Source organism: Lipotes vexillifer, unplaced genomic scaffold, assembly GCF_000442215.2.
Source record: "Lipotes vexillifer unplaced genomic scaffold, Lipotes_vexillifer_v1.1 scaffold1208, whole genome shotgun sequence".
Lineage (NCBI taxonomy): Eukaryota > Metazoa > Chordata > Mammalia > Artiodactyla > Lipotidae > Lipotes > Lipotes vexillifer.
Window position 1 is genome coordinate 973,984 of NW_006799247.1, and position 13,379 is coordinate 987,362.

Genomic DNA, 13,379 nt, shown 5'->3' on the forward strand with positions numbered 1-13,379 from the left:
GATTCTGTGAAGATTTTTTTTTTTCTTTTCTTTTTTTTTCTATTTTTTTTTTTTTTTTTAAGTTAGGAAGAGGGTAAAAAGACAGCCGGGGTTGGGGGGGGGGGAGGCAAACAGTGCATCCCCAAATCCTCCCACTTTCGCCCTTCTCGCAGCCAGTTGCTGTGCTGCTTCTGCGGCTTTTAAGGTCTGGCGGCGAAGGGATGTCTGTCTCCCACCCGCGACCGCGGTCCCCACTTTCAGCTCAGACGCGCTGATGTGCAGACGGGACTCGTCCTCCCAGGGCGGCGCCGGGTCTTGGGTGCGGGACACGCGCGGGGCCTGAGCCCGGGGACCTGGGAGCCTGAGCCCGAGAGCCTGAGCCTAGGGCAGCCGAGCCGTTGAGCCGCAGGAAGGACGGCCGCGGGGAGGCAGCCTGGCCGCGCGCCCGCCCGGACCCGCTCTGTACCTGCCCCCGCCCGCCACCTAGCCCGCGCCGGGGGACAGGCCGCCCAGCCCTCTCTCGGCCCGACGGCGCCCCATGTCCCCAGACACCTGAGCGCCGGCCGCGCCGAGGAGCCTCCCACGAGGACAGCCACCGGTGCCCTTCTTCGCGAGGAAGATGGGGCTGGAGACGCTTTCCCTGGGGATGCTCGCGTGGATGGTGGCCACGGGGGCTGTCCTCTGCGCGGAGCTGGGGGTCTGCGCCGGCCTCGACTATGACTACACTTTCGGTGGCAACGGAGAGGAAGAGGCGGAGGCGCTGGACTACAAGGATCCGTGCAAAGCCGGTGAGTGCCCTCTCGGGGCGAGACAGCGGGGGCGCGGCTGGCTCTGGGAGGGCGCCGGGTCTCACCTGTCTCCTTCCCACCCCCTCCCCACCCCGAGGGGCCGCGCCGCTTCCTTTGCCGCAGCTCTGCGCCGGCGGGACCGGGTGCCAAGCTCTGTCTCCGAGTTTGGGGACCTCCCGGAGTTCCTACACCCCACCCCCCACCCCCGCCCCGGCGCGGCGTGACGAGCCGCGGACGCAGCAGCCAGGGCTCTGAGTCCAGCGCCCGCGGCCCGGCGCTTCTCTGGCGGCGCCGCCCTGGTGCCGGGCGCCCGCGATCCCGCGCTCGGGCGGGTGGACTTCACGTCAGGACACCTTCGCCCCCTCTCGGCCAGGGTCCTGTGTGCGTCCCAGGCGACAAGGGGATGGTGACGTCCTGCAAAGCTCCCCCGCTGAATGGATTCAGCGCATTTGCCCATTTCAAAAAACCTTAAAAACACTTCAAGTTGCCGTCCCATTCAAACTCGTTTCTCGCCCCCACACCCTGTTTGCACCCTGAGACCTGCGGTGGGACCGAGACGCCCCGCCTGGCCCTTCTCCCGCCGCCTGAGGTCAGAGTCACACGCCCTGGCCCCGGGCCCTGTTCCACTTAGGTGAGGCCAAGGTGAACCTGGGTCGGTGGACCCACCATTCACTTTGCGAGGAAAGTGATCACGAGGATCCTGGGGCCGATTAGGTGAGTGTCTGTAAGCAGAAGGCACGTTCTTCCGCATCTCAAGAGGAAGGGAGGGCAAAATCCCCAAAGTAGCATTTCCACTCCGATTCTGTGCAGATGGTCTGCATGCGATGTCTTCCTTTCCTTAGCTAGGTAAACCTCTTTTGACCTCTCTTGGGCCTGAAGTTAGGAAAGATGTATGCAAATGAAGGAAAGTGCTGGAAATTCCCTTGTTAACTTGTACCTTTGATGGCACATTGCTCTGACAAGGAGGGTGTGTTTGTGACAGGGAGCATATGTGTTCGCATCATCAGATCCTTCTTGGTGCACTCTTAACTGCCCGTACTTCTTCAAAACTTGGAGTAGCTTAGCAGAAACACGTCAGTCTGGAATTCAGAATTCTGATTTAATTCAATTTTGCTTATAAGTTTCCTCATCACCTTTAACACTCAGTCTATCCCACCAGAAGTTTCCTAGGCCTTCCTTGATAGTTTAGAGGACAAGACACCTTTCTGCTGTGGTTGGGCAGCCAGAACTCAGTATACAACTCCCTTAAACCTACTTTTTATTGAGAAATTTGTTTTGAATAATGTTTGCAACTGGATGAAAATTGAGGGTTTTCTTGTTTTAGGAAAGGTAGAAATGAAGTATATTATTTCTAAAGATTGTCTACGAAAACACCTATTCTGATGCTCTGTTGTGTGAAAGATTCAGCCAGCTACCAATATAAGAAAATCAGGGCTTATCTATACATCGATCTGATTTCAGGAAAATAAATGTAGTTTTCTATAAACATTAAAGTAAAAGCTTATGCTTTAAAAAATCATTAACTTCAAATATGCATATATTATAAGAAGTATCAAAAGTTAGCTAATTCACTTTCAGAAGTTATGTTGTTTCAGGCTTATCTTAACATTAGAAATTGTATAGAAGAAGGTTCTGTGAACATGTGTGTTTTTCTATTTAAGAGTGTTTGCAATTTTACAATTTAGTTGTACCATGTGTATTGAAACACACCTCAAGCATAAATGTCTATTTTCCTCAGCACATAAACATCCAGGCAAGATAAAAACAACAACAACAACCTTAAGAGCATTTACTTTTATTTTTCCTTTACTACTGGTTTATTTTATTTTATTTATTTATTTATTTTGGTTTATTTTTGAACAGAGCTGTTGAGGATAAAACAGCAATAAAACCAAATTTGAGTGGATTATTATTCTAATCTTATTTCTTCCCAATTTTTGCGTGCAAGAGGCAAACCTGTACATGTGTGTAATGAAAGAGATATAAGAATGGCCCAAGTGGAAGACTGAGAAATATGGCCAAAATCTGAGATCACTTTTAAATGATCAACCCTGCTTTTTTAACTTAGTGAAATGAAAGGCTTTAATTTACCATCTTGGCTAAAGAGTAGCAAAATCTTAGTCCCTCTTTTTGGCACTGTATAAGACAAATAAAAGTAATAACAGGGAAAAATTAAATAGTGCATTGAAATCCCAAACAAGAGTCAAAAAAAGGTCACTAAAATAAGAAAGATGAAGACAGATATGTGAAAGATAGCCAAAAAGCAAGAGGGGGTGCTCTCCAGACTCCAGGATACCTTTGATCTGCCCTTCCCCAAGAGCAGAGTGGAGGGCATGGCCCACTTAATAAGGTGCCCTTCTCTAACAGGGGTCCTAAGGTTCCTGAAACTATATGGTGGCTTGATATCATAGTGACTAGCATAGCTTTATGGTTTCAGAGCACTTTGAGTACATTATTTCAGCTCAATGCACAGCCCAAATAGTGGAATTTATTAATGTTACCATTACCCAGATAGGAAAACAGTGGCTCCATGAGGTCAAACCCATTTGTTAACGTTACCCAGAACTTGATTCCAAGTCTCCTTGCTCAAAGTCTGCTTGTATTAAACAATTACACTGTATTCTTAGCTGGCTTTTTGGAGGCCTTCCTTGAAATGCAAACAACAGAAATTTGTCCAGGTTTATCTGAGTCTAAACTAATAGAAGTGCAGTTACTTTCATTAACTGATATGAATGAAATGACTAAGAACATAATTTCATCTTTTCTAAATACAGTGAGAATATAAAGTCCTTGAGGACAGAGATCATAACTGATTTTTAATGTTTATCACAGGGATAGATTAGTATTGTTAGATATCTGGAAAGTTCTCAATACTTTCTCATATCTATAGCCTATTAATATTGATCACCCCTCATTTACATCTCATTCTAACCAAGATCAAATGTTACCCAAGGAGAAATATTACTTGTTAAAATTATGCCATCTTTAATATATTTGTGAAACAATATAACTTGTATGCCTTTCAAAACTCTGGTTTGAAGTTCGTGAAACTATAGGAGAGAAAGAAAGAATTTGTGTTAATTTAACTTTGCTTTAGAAAGAAATTTTTGATATAAATAGAAGTAGATAAGTCAGTGTAGCACAGCCTCAGATGTAATTTGTATAGCCAAATCCATTAGGACAGAAAAGAGGTAATTCATCTCTCTATATAAACAGACACAAAGATGCAGATAATTCAAAGGAATGTCTGTCTTGCACATTAAGGTGTCAGCACAATACATAGTCATCTGAATTTGCAATCAGATTTCTCTTACTTTCTCTAGTTCAAAAGGGTCCTGAGGGATACTGAGAAGCTGATGCTGCAGGAGGTCATTCCAGAACAGACTGAGGTGTCCTGTTTCATTGCTGCACTGTACCAGTAGATGTTAATCTGAGTATCTGTGAATATCTGTGAAAAGCCTGGACAAATTCAGTGTGCAAGTTAATCTCTCAGATTTGTCTATAGATTACCTGGAAAAGCAGACACCTGATAAACCAACTCTGTGTTCTCTCCCTACTCCCTACCTGCTTCCTTCCTCCCTCCCTTCCTCCCCAAACCTTCCTCCCTTCTTTTCTCTTTTTGTATTTAAGGGGGTATCAGGAAAGCACAGGCAATTGGAAATATAATATCTAAAGAGGAAGAATGAATAAATTAGAATTTTGAATGATGAGTAGAGGCTGATAAGACTGATAAGGAAGGGTATCTTTATCCTCTTAAACAAGTGTGAAAACTCTGAAAAAAAAGACTTCCCTACCTTTAATCTTCTGAGCAAATGGTTTATTTTTCTTGAAAAAAATCCAAGCATGATTAAGGGTCAGTGACTTGCAAGGTTAAATCTGTCTTTAAAGTGGCATATGCAAGCTTCTTTATATAGAAATAGGCTTTTGGTATCCTAAAGGATTATTCTTTCTGCTTTTCTTTAAAACCAGTGTCCTAATGTCCTAGTATACTAATTCTTGGGGAAATTTTCATAAATTTATAATCTCTCAGTAAGATCTTATCATTTTTTGGTTCTCAGTGTTGTACTTTCTAGCTTCATTGGCAGCCTCCCAGGTATGGCATTTTAGAATTTGATGTTGAACCCTATGTCTACTTTATTTCATCATAATATTAAATATCCAAACCTATATTTATTGCCTGGCACCTCTTTAGATTGCCAAACCCTCATGTTAAAAATGTATTTCATAGAGCTGCTTCCCTTAGCTAGTCTCTTCTGTTTTAGTTTTCATTCCTCATATCTTGATTTTTTTTTTCTCCTCCTGCCTCTAGTGCCAACTCAGAAGTGGTCAAAATACAGTTTTTGCAAAAGGGATGGATAAGAATTCTGTAGAGTTGAATTCTATTCATCATTTGCCAATAGTAATTCTTTAGCCCTTGTCCTGAGGGCCTACATTGATTTTTTTTGGTCCACCAATGGCAGTTACTGATATTAGTTAGGAATAAGATAGATTGTTTTTTCTTAAATATATCCTCTCCGTCTAAGATGGCTCTAAAGCTCCTTTTTGTTTGCTTGTTTACACAGTCTCCTGAGATCTTCCCACTTTTTGTCTCTGAAGAGGGTAGTGTGCTTTACAAATTCAAAATTTAACTGGCATCCCTTCTGTGAGGTAGTTCCTGTAATAATTCATGGAACTTTTATGGTTTCCCTTCAAGTAGGTGCTCTTTGAGCCCTCCTTTCTCTGTTTAGGCCTCCTTAGCCCACAGCGGAACAGTTAAAAGTGGGTAAGAGCTAGTGAAGACTTTTTGAGAAAGTTAATATATAATTCCACAACTTTTCCTCTTGCCCTCATGATGGCTTACTTTTCTACAAAAGTCTAATATATACCATATATAGTTTCTTCTACAGAAAACATATTTTCTCCCCCCATTGTGTATGTATGAATCTGACTTTTGTACATCTTAGCAACTTTCCCTGATTTAAAATTTAGACTCACTTGTTTGTAGTTACCACTATATTCTTTGTAAACCTTAAGAATATTAGTCACATTAATGATCCTTTAGGCCTCTCAATCAGTGAGTGTACTGGACAGGGGTTACCCTTCAATGTTCCTAGAACTCAGGTAGATAGTATCAGATGCTAGTGATTTACTATTATTAATTTGTTTTCCTTTTAGACTGTTATCTATTGTTTCTAATAGTATATTAGCACCATCTACTTAAAATGTTTAAAACTAGGACCTTCCCTAAGCTTTTCTAACAATGCTTGGAAAAGATAGAGGCAAATAATCCATTTAAAATGCAACATTGCACATCCTGCTGGGACCATCTGGTGTCTGGGGAGGTGGGGGAAGGGAGCTCTGCTGCTCCCCCAAACTGTAAGGAAGGCCCCTGCCCACAGCATTTTGAGCCCACAGTGAGGCCTGGGCTAGGCCAGGGCTCAGGTGCCTGGCCAGATTCCTGGGGATATGAGATTTCCTCTACTAGGGGAATTTTGAGGACTCTTACAGCTCTTTTATGTTCCAAGATCTGGAATTAACCATGGACTTATCCTTTCTAAATTAAGGTGTAGAGAGTTCTCTCCCCAACCCTGGATACAATAGAATGATTTAGCAATGTGGCTTCGGTGGTTTATTTCCTTTAGTTATCTATTGAAGAATGCTACGAGAGGCGGAACATTAAAAATATAATTTTAACTCAAAGCTATGAAACAAATTGCATAGAATGTGTTCTTTCTCAGAAATCAGAAGTGGGGGCTCCTTGCTTATTTATTTAGTTCTTGACAACATCAGCCCTGAAAGTGGGATATTGACTATTAAATTTTGAGACATTGTGGGCTGGCTAATGGAATGCTTGCTTTGTCAGCTCCTTACAAAATGTGTACTAATCCTGTCAAGCTGCATTTGTATTAAGAAGTATCGTAAATTAGGTGTTAATTGAAATTCAGAAAGTGAACTAATGAGGTGTTTGTCTTAATCAGCTCTTCTCCTGCAACTAACATTTATAGTTCAACCTAAAATATTTGCTATTGACCATATTAAAAAAACACAAAACTTCTCAAATGATAATAGTTCTAAAAAGTTGAAAGCATGGTCAGAAGTGTTTCCAAATATACTACTTTTCCCAAAACAAAATCTAATTTTTTGTATTAATATGCTACTAAAGCATTCATCTCAATGTTTGAAAATGACGTTTCAACAATTTCTAACACACTGACTCATTTTACAAATCAGGGAGTCATTACGGAGGTGGAGACACAAACGATGTATTTACTATCAGTGTCTTCTGTGTTGATGAACTTCCTATTGATGACACTTAATTTGTGTGATGAGGGAGGAGGATGTGGAATAGTTTTTGTATTCCTTACATTTCTCACTTTTGTTAAATTTCAGCACATGGATTGTGTGCCACGGGGGCACCTCGTATGGCCCCTAGCCTGGTGGTTGATATCAGCAGGTTCGGAGTTCTCTTTCGCCATGAGTGGATTTGGAGTGTTTATTAAGATAATCCCGGCCCTTGTGCAGCATTGGAACCACCTTGGCCTTAGTTCAGTCAATTGACTCTCCTGAAAGGATGGAGCTCCATTCCTCTACCCTGATCTTTCTGATCCAAATGCCTAGTAGTTGAAGTTTATGGTTTTGTGTTTTGTACTCAGATTTTTGTGTTATTAAGTATCCCTCACTGCATGAAAGTTAAATACCAGGGAAGAGCATCATGCAGAACTAGAAAAGAGCCAAATGGATAAATTTCCAGAGAATAAATCCTTGGACTCCATATACCTCACATATCTAGGAATTGCCTTCATGACTCATGTCAAAGTAACATAGCTCATATTTTTACATTATAAAAAGTCTCGTGTCTTCACCATACCCCTATCAATTAACATTATTGTTAATCCATTTGGACACATGAGGAAACTGAAACTCAGAAGGATCCGGTGTCTGGTCTGCCATCCCAGTTGATAAACAGTGAGAACTTGACCCCAGGTTTGGTATGTGATGCCTCTCTTTTTATGAATCTCCTTTGCTGGCTCTCCAGTCAGTACAAACGTATTAAGACTGGCAATTGAAGTGATGGTATTTGTGCCATGTGCATTCATCCACTGTGATTTTCTTTAGTGAGGATACATCTTACCTTCAATGTTCTTGCATTTTATAAGCCATATACTGTACTGTCAGAGTAAGGCCAATACTTACTTTCAATTGTATGGAATATTGGGCAGGCCCTACTCCCTTTCAAGAGGGTATTTCCTAAGTGTAGAGTCACAAATGAAATACCTCAACTATGTGTAAGACAAATGAAAATGCATACGACTAAGTCTAATAGAGATATATTTAAGTGCAAAGTAGTCTAGGGGAGAAACTGCTATATGTTGCCCCAAGTATATAAATTGTGACAGCAGGCTCTCCATGTTGTTTAAGGTGGGGGTTGAATTGGATTCGAGTAGAATTCAGTCATTAGTGTCTCGTTCTTGGCACAGGCCCTGGCATTTTATGTGGTACCTATTAAATTGTTTCACATTTTAGATTGCTCTCTGAGTATTCATTGAATTCCTGCTTATGAGCCCATAAAGAGCGTGAAGAACATCCTTTCAAATGCAGGCTGTTCAGGAAAGTGGTTTACAGTGTACATTATATATGTAAATGATGTGTGAATGCCTTTGAGAAAACAAATATGCTGTAAGAAAGTACTTAAATAACTTTATCTTTTCAATTCCAACTTGTCTAAAAGCCCTCAGGTCAAAAACTTGAAAGCTTCCACGGCTCATAGAGTTAACTAAACTTCTTGGAACTCCAGTCTGGTTTCCTAAGAGTAGGAAGTCTGGCACATTCAAAATATATACTATGTGTAATATTTACTATATTACAATTTCTTAGAAGGAAACATATTACTGTTAGCAAATTATCATGTTGTCTAGGAGGAAGATTTTCTGCTTGTACTTTTTCTCTAACAAAGGATTAAGAATGAAACTGGTAAAACAATTTTTCTAAACCTAAGAACAAGGGGAGGTTTTCCTTTCATATTTACTTTTTAGTCCCAGGAGAGGAAATAATATATATTTGGATCTCCATGAAGTGTGGCCTGCAGGCAGTCATCAGGGGAAGAATAATTAGGATTTGCCACCTGGAATGGGTAACAGAAGTAATGACCTAAAAATCAGGGGTCTTGTGTTGCATTATGTTTCTATGCGCAAAGAGATTGTGAGCAGTTTGCTGGGGGAACAAGTGACCAAGAATTAAATGCAGAAAGAAGATTCTGATTATAGGCTATGCCTCCCGTGTGTCCCAGGATTTAAATGTTTATAATAAGAACAGATTTCTCGTGTATGTGAAGGTGGAATGGAGCATCATACACAAAGCTGTATGCTTCATAAACAAGTATCCTTTAATACCCCTTATTTCTGTATTGCATGGTACCTGTAGCGTAGTGCTTTATGATAACATGTGTTATGTTACCCAATGATAGAATCAGAATTTGAATCCAGAATTCTGGATTCCATTTGCTGCCATGATGTTTCTTCCTTTTTCTTCCTCTCCCTCTCACCTTCCTCCTCCTCCTTCTTTTTCTTCTTCTTTTGGTATGAGGGCTTTTTTGCAGCTTGGGGATGGCTTCAAAAATCATTTTCCTTAAAGATTTCAGGGAGGCCAGAATAGTGCATCTAATTAAAATCTTGGGCTTTGGAGTGACATGGATATGAATTCTAATACTGGACACACCACATAGTAACTACACATAGTTTTACATAGTGAGTGGCTTTTGACATGTTATTTAACACCTTTATGTTTCAGTTTTCTGATCTATAAAATGGAAATGATGCTATAATTCTCATGGTGTGTTTTTTTTTTAATATAAATTTATTTATTTATTTATCTATTTATTTATTTATTTTTTGGCTGCCTTGGGACTTCATTGTTGCGCACAGGCTTTCTCTAGTTGCAGCGAGTGGGGGCTACTCTGTTGCGGTGTGCTGTCTTCTCATTGCAGTGGCTTTTCTTGTTGCAGAGCATAGGCTCTAGGCATGTGGGCTTCAGTAGCTGTGGCTTGTGGGCTCTACAGGGCAGTCTCAGTAGTTGTGGTGCATGAGCTTAGTTGTCCCGCAGCATGTGGGATCTTCCTGGACCAGAGTTCGAACCCATGTCCCCTGCATTGGCAGGTGGATTCTTAACCACTGCACCACCAGGGAAGTCCCTCATGGTGTTATTATAAGAATTAAACGAATGTGAAGTGAAAATCACTCTGGAACATAGCAAACACTGTAATTTTTATTCATAGTAGCATAAATATATAGGAAGTAGAGGGTTTTCTTAAAAATTGCAACTGCTTACACGTAAGAAGACGATCTTTATAAAAACGTTTGTGGGATAAAGTTACTTTCTCTTGCCATATATAAAAATGTATTCATATCTCAAGTCCTCTAAACCTTAAAATTGAGTTTAATCCCTCAGACAGACCTTTTTGTTTGGAAAGATATCAGAGGTAACCAATAGAAATATCTTCTATGTGTTGTTCTCCTGGTTATTTGCTCAGATGCCTATTGCACTCAAAATATATTCACAGTTTTCAATTCATATTGCCTAATGTGTGAACAGAATCTTGGCTATATAGTCTTTCAGTAAATTCTGGTTCATGTTTTATTTGCCATCTGAATTAACTTGAAGAGCTTACATACTAACAACCCTATGTTTACAAAGAGCTAAGTTTACACATGGCTTTAAGCTACAAATATTCATAAATTCATCAAACCTTTATTGAACAACAAATACTTACAGAAATATGAAAAATGATACAGTGCCTTACCTGGCATAGTCTTAACTTTACCATTTGTAGGTAGATGATAGTTAATGTATAAAGTTTTTTATGTTTATTAATCACATATTTGTATGCTAAAGTTATTTCAATTTAGCATTTGCAAATGGATACAACTATAAATTATGATAATCAGAATATATATTCTTGTAAATTTTTCCTGGAATTTTCTTTACTCATGATATACGAAGAATAAAGCTTTGTGGAGAGTGTAACAACTTTTAAGTAAGTAGTTTGTAGACTTTGTTACTCGGCAGTGGGCTGGGATAGGATGTAAGCAATTATTTGGATGTAGTCTGTATTGGCAATCATGCTTTCCATTTATTCTTTTCTCAAATATCTTGATTTAAAATTTTCAACGTCTTTTTCTCATATTTTTCCATATTAGCTACCAGAGTACATCTCTGTCCTCCACGATATATCCCTTCCTTAAATGCATTTAAAGGTACATGGTTGGGCTTCCCTGGTGGCGCAGCGGTTGAGAGTCCGCCTGCCGATGCAGGGGACACGGGTTTGTGCCCCGGTCCGGGAAGATCCCACATGCCGCGGAGTGGCTGGGCCCGTGAGCCATGGCCGCTGAGCCTGCGCAAAGTACGTGGTTAGTTTTTCTTTGTTTACAAATTAGGAGAAGCCAAAGCAAATGATAAAACAGATGAAATGAATATCTAGTTTTTTTTACTTACACTATTCTACCGTGGTTTCAAAAAGCAAATGTAAGTTTTTCTTTCTTTACATAATTCTAACTGGTTAGTGGTATGGCAATTGGAAAACAAACTGGACTGGTAGTTAAGAAATGTAATTTCTACTATTGGTTCTGCTGTTGTATTTTCACGTAACCTTGGGGACGTCCCTTGATTTTTCTTTACCTTAGTCTCTGAGACTTAGAAATCTCTAAGCCTGTTCAAGTCCCAAAGTTTTCAGAATCCTGGTTTCTCTGACATCAGAACAAGAGCTCTTCTGATGTGGTACCAAGAAATCTCAGGGCCAGTGACCCACACTGTCCACTCAGAGGAAAGGGAAGATTTTACACCTCTTCAGTGGTCAGTCTTGATAAAGCCTGAGGTTTCTCATGGTTCCAACCAAATCATGACAGCCACCAGGTTGCAGCTGCAATAGGTTGTGCAGTTCCTTGACTTGACTTTGCCAAAATTGGTCTTGAAACCAACTTATGCATAATTTCCCACTGCTCTTTTCCAACCTCAGTCCATCAGTAAAAATCTGCCAGAGCAGTGACAAGTTATGTGGGCATCACATATGTGCTTATCAGAGCATGTTAGTCTCACATCAGCATCAGAATTGAGTGTTGTTCAGTCAGATTTGTATGTTGGATGAGCAGAACATGGCCAGTGGATGGGAAAATTCCAATTCTTTCAAGTTTGAGATCAATATTCATAATGGAAAGAGCAAGAAATTTAGGCAAGGAAATTGCAGGAAAGTTTTTCTGGCTCTAAGCATTTTTACTAAATACATGAAATATTAAAAGACACATTATATTAATCACTTATATCTATCCTTGAAAACATTCTTCTACTTGGCACAAGAGCTTGATGCTAATTATCTTCAGAAAATTCAACTTCACAAACCTCCAGTTTACTAAATTGTCTAGTAAGGGACTACTCTTTTCATCATAATTTAACTTATGTATATATTTTTTTAATGAAGAGTCTCAATTCTCAACCAAGTCTTTACCAAAGGAAGTTTTCATTCTTGAGCTTTTATAATAGTAAAGAACAAACTCCAATAGAAATTAATAGCATGAATCTACGTAATGTAGTTTAAAGAGCACCGGATATTGTGCCAGGAGACCTAGGTGTAAGTCTTGACTCTTCTGTGTTTAATTACATTATCTTGGTCTACTTACTGAACATTTCTGAACCTAAATTCTCTCATTTGTAACATTTGGGTAGTGATACTTAGTCCATAAAACATGTAAGGGTAAAATGCACAAGGTCTTGGTGAACTGTGATGCCCCATACAGATGCAAATTAACACAACCAGTATTTTGCAACTGATATGTTTCAGGAAGATGCTTGAAACAAATAAGGTGTGTTCCCTTATAGTAAGGATTTCAGTATCTGCCAGAAAAAAAGCAACATGTGTTTCAATTATCAGTATGAATGTGTAATAAACAAAATACTGTGGTAACACAGAGGAAGGAATTCATTAATTATATTTGGAATAGAGAAGGCTTGTAAGGGAAGGTGGCATTTGAACAGAATCTTGAAGTCTTGTAGTATTTTGCCTGGAGAAAATGTGGTGTAAAACTTTAGAATCACATAACTAAATAAAAATTGAAGTTGTGAAGATTCATGGACTTTTATGAAAGGACAGTAAGTGGTAAATAATCTAATGTGGGTAAGGTATGTTAGGGTTTGTGCTTTGGCAAGAAATGATTCTGTTAGGTGCAATGTAAAGGATCTTTAATGCCTAACTAAGGGGTGTGAATTTGATCCCCTTGGCAGTGGGATGGGAACTTACTGAAGTTTTGAAGCAGGTCATTGGCTTGATAACAGCCACATTTTTTTTAAAGATAAGTGAGGATGTGAAGGATGGTCCGATATAGTTGCTGTAGGAAGTAAGGAGCAAGTGGGAGGAGGGAAACTTGCTGGAGTAAGAGTAGAGGCAAGTGTTGATGAGTGCTTTCATATGCACTGTGTCAGCAGTTGTAGAAAAGAGGGGTTCTATTTAAAAGACCAGTCAACAGCTGGATAGCCTTGGGGTGGAGGTCGAGAGATATAAAGAAAAGGAAGAGTTCAAGATGATGTCTTCGTGGCTGCCTACATGAGTGGCGTGAGAAACTGGTACAGATAAGCCACGTAAGAAACAGA

General features: G+C 40.2%; 1 protein-coding gene across 1 annotated transcript in view; it reads left to right on the forward strand.

The window, feature by feature from the left end:
• Positions 1 to 598: 598 nt before the first annotated feature.
• Positions 599 to 13,379, forward strand: part of TLL1 (tolloid like 1) — a 271,395-nt gene continuing 258,614 nt past the window's right edge. Inside the window, exon 1 of the mRNA XM_007471538.1 lies at positions 599 to 767. Within this exon, the coding sequence (XP_007471600.1) occupies positions 599 to 767 (169 nt within the window). The remainder of the gene's footprint in view (positions 768 to 13,379) is intronic.